At 39.9% G+C, this 16,980-nt stretch overlaps 1 protein-coding gene across 1 annotated transcript; it reads right to left on the bottom strand.

Annotated features, from left to right (window-relative positions):
• Positions 1-885: 885 nt before the first annotated feature.
• tmem39a (transmembrane protein 39A) lies at positions 886-16,739 on the bottom strand. The gene is made up of 9 exons (XM_028572787.1): positions 16,341-16,739; positions 8,798-9,014; positions 7,379-7,601; positions 6,447-6,530; positions 6,171-6,325; positions 4,753-5,110; positions 4,394-4,581; positions 4,161-4,281; positions 886-2,782 (listed from the first exon to the last, which is right to left on the bottom strand). The coding sequence occupies exons 2-9, from the start codon at positions 8,908-8,910 to the stop codon at positions 2,543-2,545; spliced, it is 1,482 nt and encodes a 493-aa protein (XP_028428588.1). The 5' UTR covers positions 8,911-9,014; positions 16,341-16,739; the 3' UTR covers positions 886-2,542.
• Between the last annotated feature and the right edge of the window lie 241 nt (positions 16,740-16,980).

The raw sequence follows: 16,980 nt of genomic DNA, 5'->3' as shown, positions 1-16,980 counted from the left end.
AAAGGAGGCTCATAAAGAGGAACCCGCTTGAGAGTAAGTGAATATTTGCCAGGTGTGACTAAACAGAAAGGCAACATGCAAGGCAACCAGTTCGTAACACCATTCTGGTAACTGAGAAAATATAAACTGGTAATGAGGTGACGCATACAGGGCCCTATCTTGTAACCAGCGTGGCGCGGCGCAGCGCAAAGACCGATGCAAGTATCTTTGCTAGTTTAACGACGCAGTTGTCAATTTCTCGTCCAGCGCCCATGTCGTTTAAATAGCAAATGCACCTGCGCCCATGGGCGTGCTGGTCTTACAGGGAGGTGTGTTCAGGTGAATTCTTGGCGTATTGCTACCTTGAGGCAGCAGTAAGTGATCGCGCCATTGACCGACAAAAACCTGGTCTAAAGCATTTCATTGTTATTTTAACTGCAAATTAGTAGAATGCGCTTGGCTTGTGCACAGCGTGCGCATACTATGCTTGTTATACACACACGTTTACAAATAAAAATATTTAGATGCAAATCTGCCATCATAATAGCAATGCGCCAAGGTACAAACACGCCTGGCTTTTAAAAGGGAATGGGAGATGACACCGATTGGTTTATTGCATGTTACGCCCAAAACACGCCTATGAATTAATGAAGACACCAAGTACGGCGCACGGACCCTTTTTTCTGCCGTCAAACTAGCAAAAGTGAATTTGGACACACCCTAAACGCACCTGCGCCATGCGCTTCACGCCGTGCGCTTAGATCGTTAAAATAGGGCCCATAGTCTTTGCCCTCCAGCCTTTGATCTGCATTCATCACTGATGAAGATATCACTATTAATACATCCTCTGCTGTCATATCTACATAAGAGTGTGACGGCAATGATACATTTCCAGTGGGAGAAGGGTTAGGTTCTGGGACGTACCAACAGACATATTTATTATTAGTCACATTTGTTGTCATCTACAGCCAATCCCTATAGAGATGGACCAGATGTGGTATGGCCCTTACTAGCATTATGGTTTGAGCATTTAGGCACCAGAATTTAACAAAATAACCATTGACGGGATCACCTTAGAAAACACAAATGAGTCATACGCTACATCACAGCAAGAACATTTTTAGCATGTCAAAGTGTGGTCAGACATCAGTAAGTTGACTTTAATCATCACCTGGTTACAGCAGCAGCCCTTCAAACGTTACGGTTGTTAAGTAACAACAGGGCTGTATGACAAGATGAAAACAGCTAGGGTCAAGCTTTTTTTTTTTTTTTTTTTTTTTTTTTTTAAGTGTGCTTTAAGTTTAAAGATGCCAAATTTCAGTCCCCTCTCACTTGTTGATATTCTGGTGTACGTTTGTAAAGACTGGTGCTGTAACTGCCCTGATGTGAAAAAACGGTAACAAAAGTGAATGAGGAAGAAAACAGCATTCTCTGCAGAGGCAGTGGATAAGAGAGTTCCTAAGGTGTTTTTCCTACGGACTGATCTCAAGTCAGTTTGTAGGAAAGTTTTATTCCACGGGTCGAAGCTACTGCAGGCAGCAGTAAAAATACGTGTAAGAACGACAATTTGCTGTGTTACAGGGGGTAATATGCCATACCATTTCTTGGTCAGATCAACTTATCGTGCATGACAACTGCACTGAGCCACAAAAAAAAAAATTTAAAAAAGAAAATAGTCTGGCACATAACCACCTCAACTAAATGTTTTTACACTTTAATCTTTAAATTTGTTTTTAGGAAACAGAGTTATAATTAGTTTTAGAGGTGCTGGTAGGCAGACTTTGTAATTTTGGACAGAACCAGGCTAGCTGTTTCCAGTCTTTGTGCTAACATTAAGCTAACCACCTGCATGTTGTGGCATCATATTCGATAAACAGACTCTCCACCAGTATATTCCTGAAATGTTGAAGTTTTGCTCTAAAATCACCAGTGAAATCGTGGCTTTTGTTTTTTTGTTTTATTTGGATCCCCATTAGCTTCAGCATAAGCTAAAAGCTATTCTTCCTGGTGAAGATGTTGAGAGCAGTGACGGTGTTTCCGTCCTGCTAACATTACCCCAAAGAGCTGCATCAGTTTAACTGGTTCTAGATTGAAGCTCCAAGAGCCTCAGGGTTGAACTGAACAGCCCAATCAGGATTCAGCATCTCAGATACAATCCTTTCCACTGCTCTGAATCGCTCGTCTGGTTTAACCAACTTTCAGAGGCCAAGTTCAAACTGTGATTGGCCACCGGCACTTAAAATATCTTTGGTGAAAGTCACCTCCTGGCATTCCATTACTTCCCTGTCAACAGCATAACACAACATGCTAATGTCTTCAGTGTGGTAATGCCCGGCGTAACTCGAAATAGTATACAAAATAAAAATATTCTTTTAAATAGGTATATATAAACATTGCATTAAAAATAGAACCGTATCAAAACAAGATTATGAGTTCACAGTCTGTCCCTTAACCTCCAAGCGTGAGCGCTGATCAACCCTCCGGTCCTCCACTTTACCAGACCTCCACCCGTCTCCCCTCCACATCCAGAGTTTGTAGGTGAGGTCTCACTGTGCCGAGCCTTTTACTGCGACTTGAGCCCCAAACTGTTGGAGGACAGAGGGTAAGAGTAGGCTTTGCCCAGCACAATACGGTCTCGGAGCAGTTTAAAAAGGACATAGTAGTTGCAGAAGAGAATAAGGCCCAGAGACAAAGTGTGGTTCCAGCGCTCAGAGCGCAGCAGAGAGTATAACTGGTACAAAACCACACTGGACTCGATCCAGATCAGCAGGTTCAGGATCCGCAATGGCTTGTGGAACAGGAACTGGAAGACCAACAGACAGGAAGAAAAGAGAGAAGAAATTACAGAGTATAGAAGATCAAAGATATAAATATTTAATATGCAGGGGGTGGACACAATAAAATGTGCAATAAAACACTTGCACTAGCTATGATTACATGGTTTCATTCACTTTGTGACAAGAGAGACTATTACGTGCTGTCACCGTATTTACCATGTTTCATTAACTGTGATGGAGAGCGGGGGTTCGGTGAGCAGAGAGGGTTTGCTGTGGGGATGCCTTTGTTAAAGGTTTGTTGGTGAAAAACAATCTAAGACAACGGAATGTATGTAATTGTATGAGAAACACAAACAGCCCAAGCTGACCAATCACACGTGGCATCTGCATGGCCGCTGTTGCCTGACCTGTAGTTACACTTTTTAGGAGGCACGCGTCAAAAACAGTGTTGATTCTGAGTCTAGCCTACACATGCAGCTGCCACAGGTAGTGCATAAGCCCTTAAAGGAGACCTATAATGCTTGCTGTCATATCTATGATGTTACAATGGCGGATGTTCACATTAAATGTAGCCAAAGCTTCAAATAATTAGGTAAATGTATGTAAAAGCAATCCCTGTGAGTCAAAAACCTTAGATTTCCCGCTGTTCTGAACGCTCCGGTTTCAACAGTTTTTTCTACTGCGGTTCCGTATCATGTCATACGGAGCAGGTTGTCTATATATGGTCATCTGCTCCAGGCAGGCACATTACATACCCTGTCATTTGTAGCTACCTGCTAACGGGAAACCTGTAATCATGGCTACTGATGTTAATTTCTCTCAGATTTTGGGTCACATTTCTGCTATAGACTCTGTTGCAGTCAGTCTCCACGGGCTGTACAGAGGCAGCAATAGCAGAGCACAGATGCAGAGACACGGAGATGCGGAAACGCTGACTGGGCTTTTTCGAGAGGGGGGGCTTAAAGAAGCGGGCACTCCAACAGAGCGTCTCAGACAGACGGGGGAATACAGGTGCAGCAGCCATGGGAAGTATGAGAGAAATAAGGTATTTTTTTAACATTAAAGCATGTAAACATGTTCTAGTAGAAACAGAAAATACAAGTATGAACCTGAAAACTGTATATAATAGGTCTCCTTTAACACACAAGTATAAATCAGTTTAACTTGTTAAATATGTGGCTATGTGATAAGAGTATAATTTCTGCTGACGTTGGCAAGGGTGGTGTTTATTTCAAGTGAGGTGGTGTATTTTATGCTTGCATAGGTTGCAGGAAACCAATTCTACAACGGTGTAGTTTGTCGTATTATATTGTAAAGCTGTAAATTATTTCGTCCACCCTCGTCACAATGAATTATGTACAAGTTACATCCACTGTCAGTATGATCTAAAGTCCAGATACTCACATAAAACCTCGCATGGGAAACATCAGAGGGCAGAGCGACATTATAGGTTCCGACCGCCTTATAAAGAGATCGACTGTGTCGTACCAACACCCCCTGAGGCCAAATGGTACTTTCTGACCACCTGCAAAACATTGCAACATCACAGTTACATCACAAACCATTAACAGTCATTTTTAAACCTTGATGTGTCTGTGTGCGTGTGTGTACTAATGTGTGCACAAAGTGGCACTCACACATGCTGAGGTGCGTTGCTGTATGAGCCGTGCTCCAGTTTCTGCCAGCGGCCCAGGTGAGCCGCAGAGCGGTGAAGCAGGTCGCAGTAGCTGGGGGGCAGCAGCTGACTCATCAGCATCACAAACGCATTGATCCACACCATGATCAGATGCTCACATGACCAGCGCATGTCATAGTACTGGGTGCTCTATTAGAGTAAAGTGAAAGGATGGGTGAATTTACCTTAAAAAAAGAAAACACACACACACACACACACACACACACAACTGTACGCAACATGAGGGGTAATGATGTAATGACAACAATAAACTAAATCAATAAAATTAAAATGCAAACGAAATGACAGCTCGATACCAACCTTAACGAAGCAGAGCGGCAGAAAGGCTACATAGTAAGCACTGAACAGCGAGTTGAACAGCACTTCCTTGATCCGCCGGTTGAAGTCGCTCTTCAGCTCCTCCACTTCTGCCCGAATCAACTCTGGTGTGTGGGAGTGTGTGTGTGGTGGGCAGGTGTGCGTAGGCATGTGCGGGGGGCTGGAAAATTGCTCCCTGAGGTTCTCACGCAACAGGAAGAGGAAGTCTCGCGGTCGAAAGATTGGGGTCTCTGTTAGGTCGGTCTGCTGGTGGTTGGCGGGGTAATCGCAGTCCGCCGGTGCAGTTTGGCTTTTCCCTCCCTCCTGATGGAAACAGCAAAGCGGGACGTACACGCCAAATCTGGCATGGAAGGAGGGCGTTGAGCAAACCAGGACAAAAGAACAGAGCAGCGCATTTTAGTTTTTCAAATGATGGCCGGGTGAAATGGAAGATGTAGGATGTGAAAACATCATGCATATTTAAAATGAGACACATTAAGGGAGGGTGGGTCCACAACTTCCTTTTCCATTTGCACACACATTAAAACAAACAAAACATTAACATGCTCACTATAACAGTATCACTGTGAATCCCCTGATTAATAGCTACATGAATCATTTAGTTTTTAAAACTGGTTAATATCCAGAAAGATGTGTTGTTGCCTAAAGGAAACGTCTCGTTAGTTTTAGGTGTTTTACACAGTTTAAGTTTAGGTCTTTTCTTCCACTTTGGCACCACGACAGCAATGTGATGGTTGGTGTATGAAAGCAATGTTTGGCATACGATTCAGTCCCTGACCTCCTTGGCACACACAGAATCAAAACAAAACAGAAATCAAACTTAAATAGAGTTTTTAATCACTACTTTTAGAGTTTGAGGTCACCGTAACTAGGTCACCTGGGTCAGGTGTTAATCTGACAGTTTGGTATTGTGGTACGGAGCATCACTGTGCTTCAAACAAAATGCTTATCGGATCAATAAACATCTTTACGATGCAGGAATCAGGCTGCAGTCGATCATTTCTTCACGGCAGCTGACACGGCGTGGTTTAGGTATATGTGACGACACAATGATGTTTGTGATGATGTTTTCACTCTTCTCCTGACTGGCTTCGTCAATAGTTTGATTAGACAGATGGTTCGACCAATCACTTGCCAAGTATTACTTGAGAGTGCCTGCCCCTTTTCTAACAGTTTCTAATGTCGGCTTCTCAGATGGCTCTGCGTAACAAACCATTTGGCACTTCGGGTTAATCATTTCCTGTAACTTCTGTAAAATGGGACAATTCGACTGTACAAAGGGAAGTGTGCAGAGCAGGTATTAAAAAAAGGTATAAACACTGTTGCTTTGAGATGCGGTCGGTGACATCTTATACACATCCTGGCCTTCAGAGGGTTGGGGAGCGCTATTAAAGACTCACGGGTATCCCAGGAAGAGGAGGTTGAGCACAGAGTAGTTGTGGCAGAGGTTGACCAGTGTCCAGCAGAGCACCCAGCCACACATGGTCAGCAGGCTGAGTCGAGCTGCGATGAGAACCACGTAGTGGAGCAGCGATCTGCCGCTGCTCTGAGACACCTGGATGAGAAACCATCACTCACAGTTACCAGAAAGACATCGGTGGGGTTGATTTCTACAGGTGCTATGTGTACTAAGATGTGTCAGCTGATTGTACGTATATACAGGTCTGTGTGTTTACCTCCGAAACTATAGTCCAAACAAGCCTCCTGGCCAACATGACAGTGATGAAGATGGCCAGGTGGTAGTCCATTAGATGAAAGTTCTGTTCAATTAGAAAAGATTTTTCCATGAAAACATTCATGAATTGTACATATTGAATTAGACCTGAACAATAAAAAATTGTTATGGAGATAGACAAATCAGCGTTTGTGTGTGCAGTGGCTGAACGAATGTGTCAATTTTTAAGTTTCAAGAGATCCATCACCAAAAAGAAAACATTTCAGGCTAATGTTCACCATTTTTGGTGTTTACCATTTCCATTTAAAAAAAATAAAAAATAGAAAAGGTTGGTTCTCACTCCATACCCCCCCCCCCCCCATGTTGTTTTTCCTGCTCCAAGAAAATATGGTTCATTGGAGTTTATTGTATAAAAAAAAAAGATTAAAGTGAAGGAAAAACAATTGCCTACAGATTGCAAAGCAGTAATTTAAAGTTAAAAAAGAAAAACAATAAAAAGCTAAACTACAGAATGTTTACACTACAGATGTCACTCAAGTTTTTAATATTCAAAAGTACTACCGTAATAAATAAAAAAATTTAGTTGAGGCCTATTTTTAGGGTTAGTGTGGGATTTTAATTTTTAAAGCTAAAGGGGCTGTTCTCGAAATATTGAAAAAAACGTGGGCCGGGTCAAACTATCAATAGATGATGCTATCAAAACAAAAAAGAGAGAGGCTCAGATTACAATACAGACGTCGCTCGCATAGAGAGCGTCACTTCATTCTCTGCTCAGGACACCATTACTCCCCATATCTTCTTTACATAGCAAAGATTTGTTTACTGCTATATTATTGTTTCAAAATGTCGAGAAGAGACCCTTTAAGAAAAAAAGCAATGATTGCCAGTAACAACAGAGATGATTAAAGTGTGTGTGTGTGCGTGTTTTCTTACAAGCGAGGTAGAGGCAGCAGGGTGGCTGTATGGATACCACCACACCGTCCTGTAGATGTTTATGTACTGGACAAACAACGCCACCAGCAAATAAAGAAAGAGCAGGAACTCAAACAGCAGGCTGCTGTCCAACGGCAGCTCGGGAATCCTCGAGTGACGGACCGGCTCCGGAGTAATGAGGGCCGAAATAGGGGGCGCAGACAGACCTACCGCGTTACTGCTCCTGAAAGAAGACACACAGACATCAATTCAACAAGACAAAGAACAATGTCTGTGTCACATCACACCTGCTGCACTTTGCTACTTCTCAAACATTAACTGCGAGAGCTCAAGTACCACCTACCAGGCTCTGCATAGAGCTCTATTTGTGGATATCATCAATATCATCCCAAACCAATCAATAACCAAGTGAAATAACTATTAGGGCAAACTGACAGTTTTAAGAGGATAAGAGCTAACAATTGGACATTTAAACAGTCAATTGATTCAATGATGAACCGTTATGGGTAAGTTATTTTTTTAAATCGTTTGAATTTAAAAGTATGCCCTTCGAGCATGCAGACTCGATTTGGCTGCCTGAACTAGTCTGCAGGTTTTGCTTCATTAGTCTTATAATAAGTGAAATGTCAAGAAATTGTGAAAAAGGTCCATCACAGTCCAATGCAAAGTCTTCATATGTCTTGTTTTAAGCAGTCCAAAACTCAAATATATTGAGAACAGAGAATGTTCAATTGATAATCAAAAGATTTCTGATTAAAATTGATCAGATCGTTCAGCTCTAGGTAGAATGACCAAAACAACATTAGTTAATACTAATTTAGGAAGATTTCCTACTGAAAAAAATATACAAGCAAATAAAAGGCCTACGATGCTACAGAACTTTTGTAGCATGTCTGAATATAGTTTCTGAAACAATTTCCATCTAAGTGGACAACAAAGAGGATTAAAGCTTTTTCTTTTTGCAAGATCTACAGGGTAAAATGTATTGAGAATTTAAATTTGAATACATAACTATCCCTTCTATGAAATTATTGTGTTTTACTGTGGCAAGCAGAAACCATTATCTCCAAGGACAGAGCTTGTGTGCCAAATGTCTGTATCATATCAAATGTAGCAGCTTCAGGTTGTCTGATTAAGCAACAATAACTTACAGTCACCCACTCAGGGAGGCGTTTTGATAGACTAAATATAAACTGCCTGTATGACAAAATTTTATGCGCATTTAGCCTGAGACATGGTCGAAGGTTGATTGTTGCCCGTTTGCAAACGTGACAATAAAACGCAAAAGGCTCTCTTGTTTGTGAGCCTTTACTTAACAGAAATTCCCACCACATAAAAGCATAGGGTTGGTCTACAGACTGATCAGAATCACAAATTGTGGGTAGTGTAACGGGTGATGAACATATCGCCTGCGCTCACCTGCTCCTGAGGCCTATGCCATTGCCGAGGTTGCTTCCAACCAGAGTCTGCAGGGACGGCAGAGCAGAGCGACTTAGCTGCTGTCTGCTGGGACCCCTGCGACCTCCTGGCATGGTCGCCAGTTACCGTGGCAACCACGGACGCCGCCCACCAACCAACAGCCACTGGCACTCCTCCCCTTCTCGTCAATGAGCCACCATGTACCACAGCCAGACCACTGAGGAGGAAACCCAAAAGACAAGACAGAGTCAGAATGAGAAATGTACACAGATTATCAAACATACAAGTCACACGTAGAGATGAAAAAAAAACAAAACCTGAGGCCTAATCAACATTTACAGCACCCTGGAGTCAATTTAAATTAGATGTGTACACATGTAGTAAGTAAACAGTAGTGAAGATAATTTGGGGAAGGATATTTGAGCACTGCACCGGTGCTCCAGTTTTTCCAATGAGATGGTTTTTCCTTTCTGATATTTTTTATTTTTTTTTTAAACTGACGTTTGATTATTCTATACTAGGAGCTAGGATCCACTTTAATGGAACTTTTTTGCAAGACTTGTCATGTTCCTGATATGCAATACAAAACTTAAAATACTGGGCTTTAGGCTAGACATATTTTACCGCCACTGTTGGTAATGAACAATAGAGCAAACTGATCTTTAGCACTGCTGAATCATTTGGATTAAACATAGAAAACAGAGTTAAGGGGTCTCATTGAAAAAGCCAACGACGAAACTTCAGCATGAGAATCTTCTGCACTTTGAAACGTACAAACACATTCATGTTAACTCATTCACGGAGGTTTGAAGATGTAAAGATGTCAATATTGTACCATTTGTCGGTTTGGCATGGCTTTGATCAGCCTTTATCAAAACCACTTCAGGTGAAAGGAATGACATGTCAACATGACATAAACTAAGCCAGCAATACATTTCAACCCTCACAAACCTGCCAGGGGTTTCCCCAGGAAACTATTTCGCAGAGGTTGTGAGCCACTCATATCCTAGTGTAACTGGTTCTACAATCGGTTTCGTTTGTGGGTCAATGACGTGACGCACATTTTTTTGTGTCTATAAGGTTAAATTAAATTTAAATACATTTAATTTAAAAAAAAGACAAACAAATTACATTAATACCTACTTTTTTAGAGGACATATTTTAAAGAGTTTGGTTTTAATTAATTTTAAGAGAATAATTGGCGATTAATGGCAAAAATGTCTAAGTGGTCTAACCGTCAAAACTTTGTACTAAAATTTTTATCTTGCTTAAAAAAGGTCAAATTTCTTAATAAAAGATCCCATTAACTACTTGGGCATTAACGTAAATTAAAGGTTATTATACATATTTCCAATATATTTTAAAATGATGCTGATATTTATTTTAATAATTTAGGGAATCCTGTCAGTCATGCTAGCTTCCTGAAATGTCAAGTGGTGTAACCACCATTTAAGGTGCCATTTTTCTTAAAATCAGCAAGAAGACCACATGACAGGAAGTTACATCAGAGAAAAGGACCCCTGATCAGCATAACTGCTGCATCACAAGGTTAATAACTCTCTGATAAATATAAGTTAATAAGACATTTTTAGGTTAAGTTCAGTTCTTTGGTTCACATGTCAAATGGTATGACCCAAGTAAAACATAGAAAAAAATTATGTTGAATAAATATTTGTATTTAGTGTAAAAACAGTGTTTTGATTATTTACACCAAGGCCATATGCTGATATATGTGTCCATTATAATGCCTGACTAATTTGATTTTACATTGAAATGTCAAATGGTGTAACCGGTTACACCATTTGACTCCTATTAAACCTCTCAATTTTTGGCCAATCTTTTCAAATATAACTAGTTCAGTTACTGGTCCAAGAGGTTATATGAACTTAATACTATTCAGAACTATTTGTATGTGTTTTTGTTTGAATTTTTTAAAAGTGGTGGTAATTTATCCAACACTTAATTAAGATAGCTTATTTAGCTTGGCTAGGCTAAGTCATTATAGTGCAAGGCCTTAGTGTTTAAAAAAAAGTTTTACCCTTAAATTAAAATTTCCATATCATTCCATTGCAATTTTACAATAATTTCTTAACAATTTAATAACACAGAATGAGGCAGTTGAACTGTGACCTCTAATGTGTTACAAGAACAGCAACTTTAAAATACCTAAAAATTCAAGGATTATTTAAGTATAAAATGTTACTTAAATATTAAAAATGCCATTGAAAAAATGCAGTTTATCAAATTGAATTCGATAAATGCACCAGAATAAGTTAAAGAGGTCATATTATGCTCATTTTCAGGTTAATAATTGCATTTAGAGGTTGTACCAGAATAGTTTAACATGGTTTAATTTTCAAAAAACACCATATTTTTATTGTACTGCACATTGCTGCAGCTCCTATTTTCACCCTGTGTGTTTAGCTCTCTGTTTTAGCTACAGAATGAGATCTCACTTCTATTCCATCTTTGTTGGGAGTCGCACATGCGCAGTAGCTAGGTAAGGACTACTAGCCAGTCAGAAGCAGAGTATGAGGGCGTGCCACGCTAGCAGCTAGGTGAGCATTATAGCGTGTGTTACAAAGTGACCACGTTTGTCTCTGAAGTAAAGGCTGGACTACAATAGAGCTGTTTGGAGCAGTTTGTGAACAGTGTTTTCTGTTGGAGATGGTAAGTCCCTTTGGGGGGGACTTTGGGCTTTTTCACTTTGTACACCTATGACATCCCAAAAAGCATAATATGAGCTCTTTACCTGTAAACATGTTAAAGGGCATGCACAACCCTAAACAGACTTGCTTCTCCCCTCTCTTTCATCTATCTACCTCTTTCTCACACACAAATACTGTTCACACACAATTTGTTAAGATGTTAGTTGTTTAATTTAATCTAATGAGTTATAATATATTTAAATATTTGTCATTGAAATGAAATTAAATGCCAAGTTCAGTAGTTTAGTGTCACTTACAAGCATCACGTCAGGTGGTGTAACTGGTTTGTGTCAAATGGGGTAACCAGTATTTTTCTTGAAAAAATGATAATGTGCAGGTAAATTTATGTTTGATAAAATGTAATACTCTACTCCACTGTAGAAACACAATTTTAAGACTTTTTACACAATTTGTCCAAGATTATTTAGAAAACAAATGTTTCCAGCACGTCTACCACTTGATATTGCAATAACAAATATAATTTAAATTTAGAAGTAATCCTAATCAAATCTATTTTTGGCTGAAATTTGGAAATAGGTAATAGTTATATTTGTATGAGTGCACTCACAAACAATGTAGTGGATGAAATATTAAATATTAATCATTCCTTTGTGGTTACACCAATTGACATTTTAGGTCCATTTGGTCCTACCTTTGTTAAAAAAAATGGTGAAAATCCTATTTCAAATGAAATAAAATGTACAATAACACAAAATATACATTTTAACGAAACTCAAGGATGCCTTCAAAAAATCTTTTTCAAAGTTTTTTCATTTTTTCATCTGCCCAACCCTTATTTGTCACTGACCCTTGTATAGGATAGCCTAAAAAACACACACGCACTGACTGAAGAGTACTTAGCTTTCCCCACGGAGGTTTCACTTCTTCAAAAAAAGATCCACTTATCACCACTGCTACCAAATCAGAGAACCATCCCAAAAGCCTTCCTGGTGGCAACGCAGAGCCGTCACCAAATCTACAACTACCAAGAGCAGTTGACCCTTTTATATGCAGACTGCCTGCTGAAGCTCGTATTGGGAAAACAATTGCCTGGAGGTGTTTGCAGAGGCAAGGACAAATTGTTAAGTGTACTGTACGTCTAGATGAAATGACTGATGAAGGGTATTCATTCAATAGCTAATGCATCTTTTGAGGCATTTACAGTGTTTCCTTTAGGATTTTTTTTAGCAGTGGGGGCAGGTCTGGTCCGCTACTTCAGCATGTAAATAATGCACCTAAAATACAAACGTGGGTGAGGGCGTTGAGCAATCGCTATTATATCGAATCAACAGCCTCGTGCAATTTAGCTCGCAGGTGAAGAATACAAACAACAAAAATCACCAGCTAACTTAATTTAAATTTGCAAGACCAGGCTTAAATGAACTGACAACAGAAGTTATTATACGACTTACAGTTCTCAAGAACGTACACACACACACAATCTCAACTGGCTTATCATCTGGACAGCGACTCTTTTTCCTCTCCCTTTTTCTGCCGAGTGACCGCGCTATTCTCTGACATGCACTCTAACAACGCAGCCCTGTTTCTGATACTGTGGGGGGGCGGAAATGTTGCCGTGGGGGGCCGCCACGGTCAAATCAACATAGAGGAAACACTGTTTACATCAGTGCTAGAACTGTCAGCGGACACTTTATACGGAATATTTTCACTGTGTTCATTGAGACTGTCAAATACTATAACTGACATCCTGTCAGCCAAAACACGACCTGAGGAAGATACCTGAACTTCTTCTCAGCTCCCAGACTACAAGTACAAATGTATGAATGGCATGGAATGACATGCAGCAAAGGGCCGCAGGTCGGAGTCGAGCCCGGGCCCACTGCGTCGAGGAGTACACCTCTATATATGGGCGCCCACTCTACCAACTGAGCTATCCGGGCGCCCAGCATGAACAATATTCTTGACACGCGGAAATGGCACGCAGCCATTAGCCTAATTATGTTGTTGTTGTTATTATTAGAATACACCTGAACTTCTACAACACGTCAAACCAGCTGTTGTTCATAAGACTAATTAGCTCTTACTTTGTCTCACTCTCAAAACATTTTCACACTTATTTCCTTATCATAGACATGTAAACACGTATAGTCCAGCTGTGGAAGGTTATGAATAATTTATTGTAAAAAGGACCTGCTTAGTGATTTTTTTTTCTCAACACTTTTGGTTCATACTCAAAAAAAGATATCTTTTTGAGTCATTCTATTTTTTTTAATCAATACACTGTAGTGCTACAACACGTCTGTTTAGTTGTTATGGTTAATTATTATGTTAATTAAAAGTTGTAATGTTAAAAATAGGAAACATAATAAAAAAGGTCTAGAACCTTGTTAATGAGAGACAGTTGGCCTGAAGAGACCCCCATAGTCTAATTATTTGATTTACATATTGGTATGTTATTAACAATAAATAGAAGACAGACAGGAATAGGATGAAAAGGTACCATATCAATGTATGATGATTCGTTTGTTACAAGTTGATATTACACGGCAAGTTGATTTGTTGCACAGTGAGATGGTTTAACGCTACAAGCTGAGAGGACTACAACCAACAATTATTTCCATTTTCGATTAATCTGCCAATTATTTTCTTGATTCATCAATAATGAGGAGTTTTATCTCTAAAATGTTTGAAAATAGTTACAATGTCCAACATGACTTATTCAAATTACTTGTTTTATCTGTACAAAACTTACGGAAATGTTCCGTTTACTATCATATGTGAAAAAGAAAAGCAACAAATCCTCATGTGGGAGAAACTGGAACCGGCAGATGTTTGAATGGAACAATTTATCAATTATCAAAACAGTTGACGATTCATTTCCTGTCATTTGGCTAACTGATTAATCTAAAAGATAACAAACCCATCATGTTGCGGAAATGTATATTTGATACATGGTAGCTCTCCAAACTTTTAACTTGGTGGCTAAAAAAAAAATAAAATGACTACTAGATAAAAATAGAAACCATTTCGGTCAATGATTCATAATTTGGCAAAAGTGCCCAAAACAATTTGGTTGCAGCTTCTCAAATGTGCTCCTACTCTTTTATTGTATTTCATTGTAAATGGGATATTTTTGGATTTTGGATCTTGTCGGGCAAAACAAGCAATTTAAAAGATGTCACTTGGTTGGACAATACTCAGAAAACTTGTAAATTACATTTTCCCAATATTTTATGACACTTTGAGAAAATGACTTAATTTATCCAGAAAATAAGCATCAGATTAATCTACAATGTAGGCTAAGTAATTAAGAAGCAAAATAAGTCCCATCTGTGCTTGTGCCATAAAATACTACTGTATCATTTTTCTTATCATCACTGCTCAGTGGGTTATAGTCCCACCCCACCTCATCAGCCAGTGATAGGCTCCTAAAATGAAACACAAACCAGAGCCAGATAACATCCAACCTCCGTGTGTATCAACATTTCCTTTATGATCAGAACCACGATGGAGATGATAGTAGAGCATGCTCTGTGGCCAGTCTGCAGCGCTAATATTAATGAATCTTCAACAGGAAACAGCCGTTCTCACACACACACACACACACACACACACACACACACACACACACACACACACACACACACACACACACACACACACACACACACACACACACACACACAGTCAAAAGTGAAAACAGGAACTGTGAACTAGAAAATGAACTACAGTGGAGGGATTGCAGGATGGTACTTTGTGGAGAAGAACACGCTTATAGTTTTCCTCTTAACGCAAGTCCTTTTAAAAAGTGTTCAAAAGCAGTGGGTGGGGAATTAACTAAGTACATGTTACTCAAGTAGCTACTGTACTTAAGTACAAATTCAAGGTACTTGTACTTTGGTTGAGTATTTTCATTTTAGGCTACTTTATCCTTTTACTCCACTACAACTCAGAGACAAATGTTGTACATCTTACTACACTACATTTGTCTCATAGCTTGTTGTTTTCATCCTTTTCCTGTCCAGTGAAAACCACACATCTCCAATGAATGTTTGTGATAAACCGAAGAATAATTTGAATGAACTACTAAAAAAAAGCCATTTGGATGAAATGCATAGTCACAAAGCTGAAAACAGGGCTATTTTTCTAAACTAATGAAAAGTAGGCTTTGAACGTGGTTCTTACAGGACAGCGATGTTGCAAACATGATGAACATTACACAATGTGATGCGTTGCTGTAGATTAAACAGTATAAAATGACGAAAAATTAGCACAACCTTAATCACCTAACGTTACAGCAGTAAAACACAACTTACACATGCATGCATCAGTAATATTAATCCACAAACATCACCTATAATATAAAACACTGCCAGGGAACATTTTACTGCACAGTGAGTAGGCCTACTGTTTTTTTTTTATACGTTAGCTAAGTAGTTACCTTTTTTTATACTGAAGTAAGGTTTGAATGCAGGACTTGTAATGTTAACGTACATGTAACGTTAGTGGAGTATTTTCACAGTGTGGTATTAGTGCTTTACTTAACAGTTAAAAAGGATCTGAATACTTTTTTCGCCACTGTTAACAGGCGACTAACCAGGGTGGGAAACGTATGTTTAAAATGAAGCTGTGTTGGGCTGACGTGTATTTTGGACTGTGTTTTTAGCAAAGACTTGCTAAGACATGCACAGAAGCAGCCTGTCTGAATCGTGACACCAGGCAGCAGCGTTGTCATGTTACACACATTGAAACTTGTGAGCGCACTTTAACAAACGTTAAAACATTAAGATGTAAGCTTGTAGGTAACGCTAGCTTTTTTTGTTTTTAGCCAAGACAGTTTTTCATTAAATCTCCGTAAAGCCATCGTTACTCACACAACACACGGGGGGGAGAAGTGAACAAGGATGCATCAGTCAGTTATGTGGCTTCCAGCCTGACGAGTCCAGACAGCACCTAGCATTTTCTCCGCCTTCCAGCTTCAATATTCCCGGCTGCACTGGTGTGGCGACGGGCTACGACAAGGCTGGAAGGTCGCTTTCTCTCCGGTTGAACGCATAAAAACGGCTTTAAAAGTTAGCCCCGGGCTTCAGAAGCAACAGTGTAAATGCGTTGCACAGAGACCGACGTGGCAAACCCAATAGGCAAACCCGCACCGCCTCTCTCTGCTACGTCATCAGCGAGCGACTTAAACAAAACTACTGCACAGTCGCAGTTTGACCATATAGTCTGTATTAATAGGTTCGTTCGAGATGAACTGCGCCTCGACTGTAAAGTAGACGAGAGCAGGCGGCAGCAGCTGGGGGCGGTGACAAAAGTCCGCTCTCAAGTCGGACAGTTTTCCAGCTGATTCCAGCAGCATTCAGGCTGAACAGGAAGTGACACAAACACTGTGGTCCGATTCCGATTTAATAAAATGTTATCAGACCCATATATCAGATCCTACACAGAGTAGCTGTCAAAATGCTCTACATGTGATCTGTTGCTGATTTTAATTAACAACACACTGTAGATGAT

The sequence above is a fragment of the Perca flavescens genome, chromosome 1, assembly GCF_004354835.1.
Source record: "Perca flavescens isolate YP-PL-M2 chromosome 1, PFLA_1.0, whole genome shotgun sequence".
Classification (NCBI taxonomy): Eukaryota; Metazoa; Chordata; class Actinopteri; order Perciformes; family Percidae; genus Perca; species Perca flavescens.
This window is presented reverse-complemented; position numbering and strand designations above follow the sequence as displayed.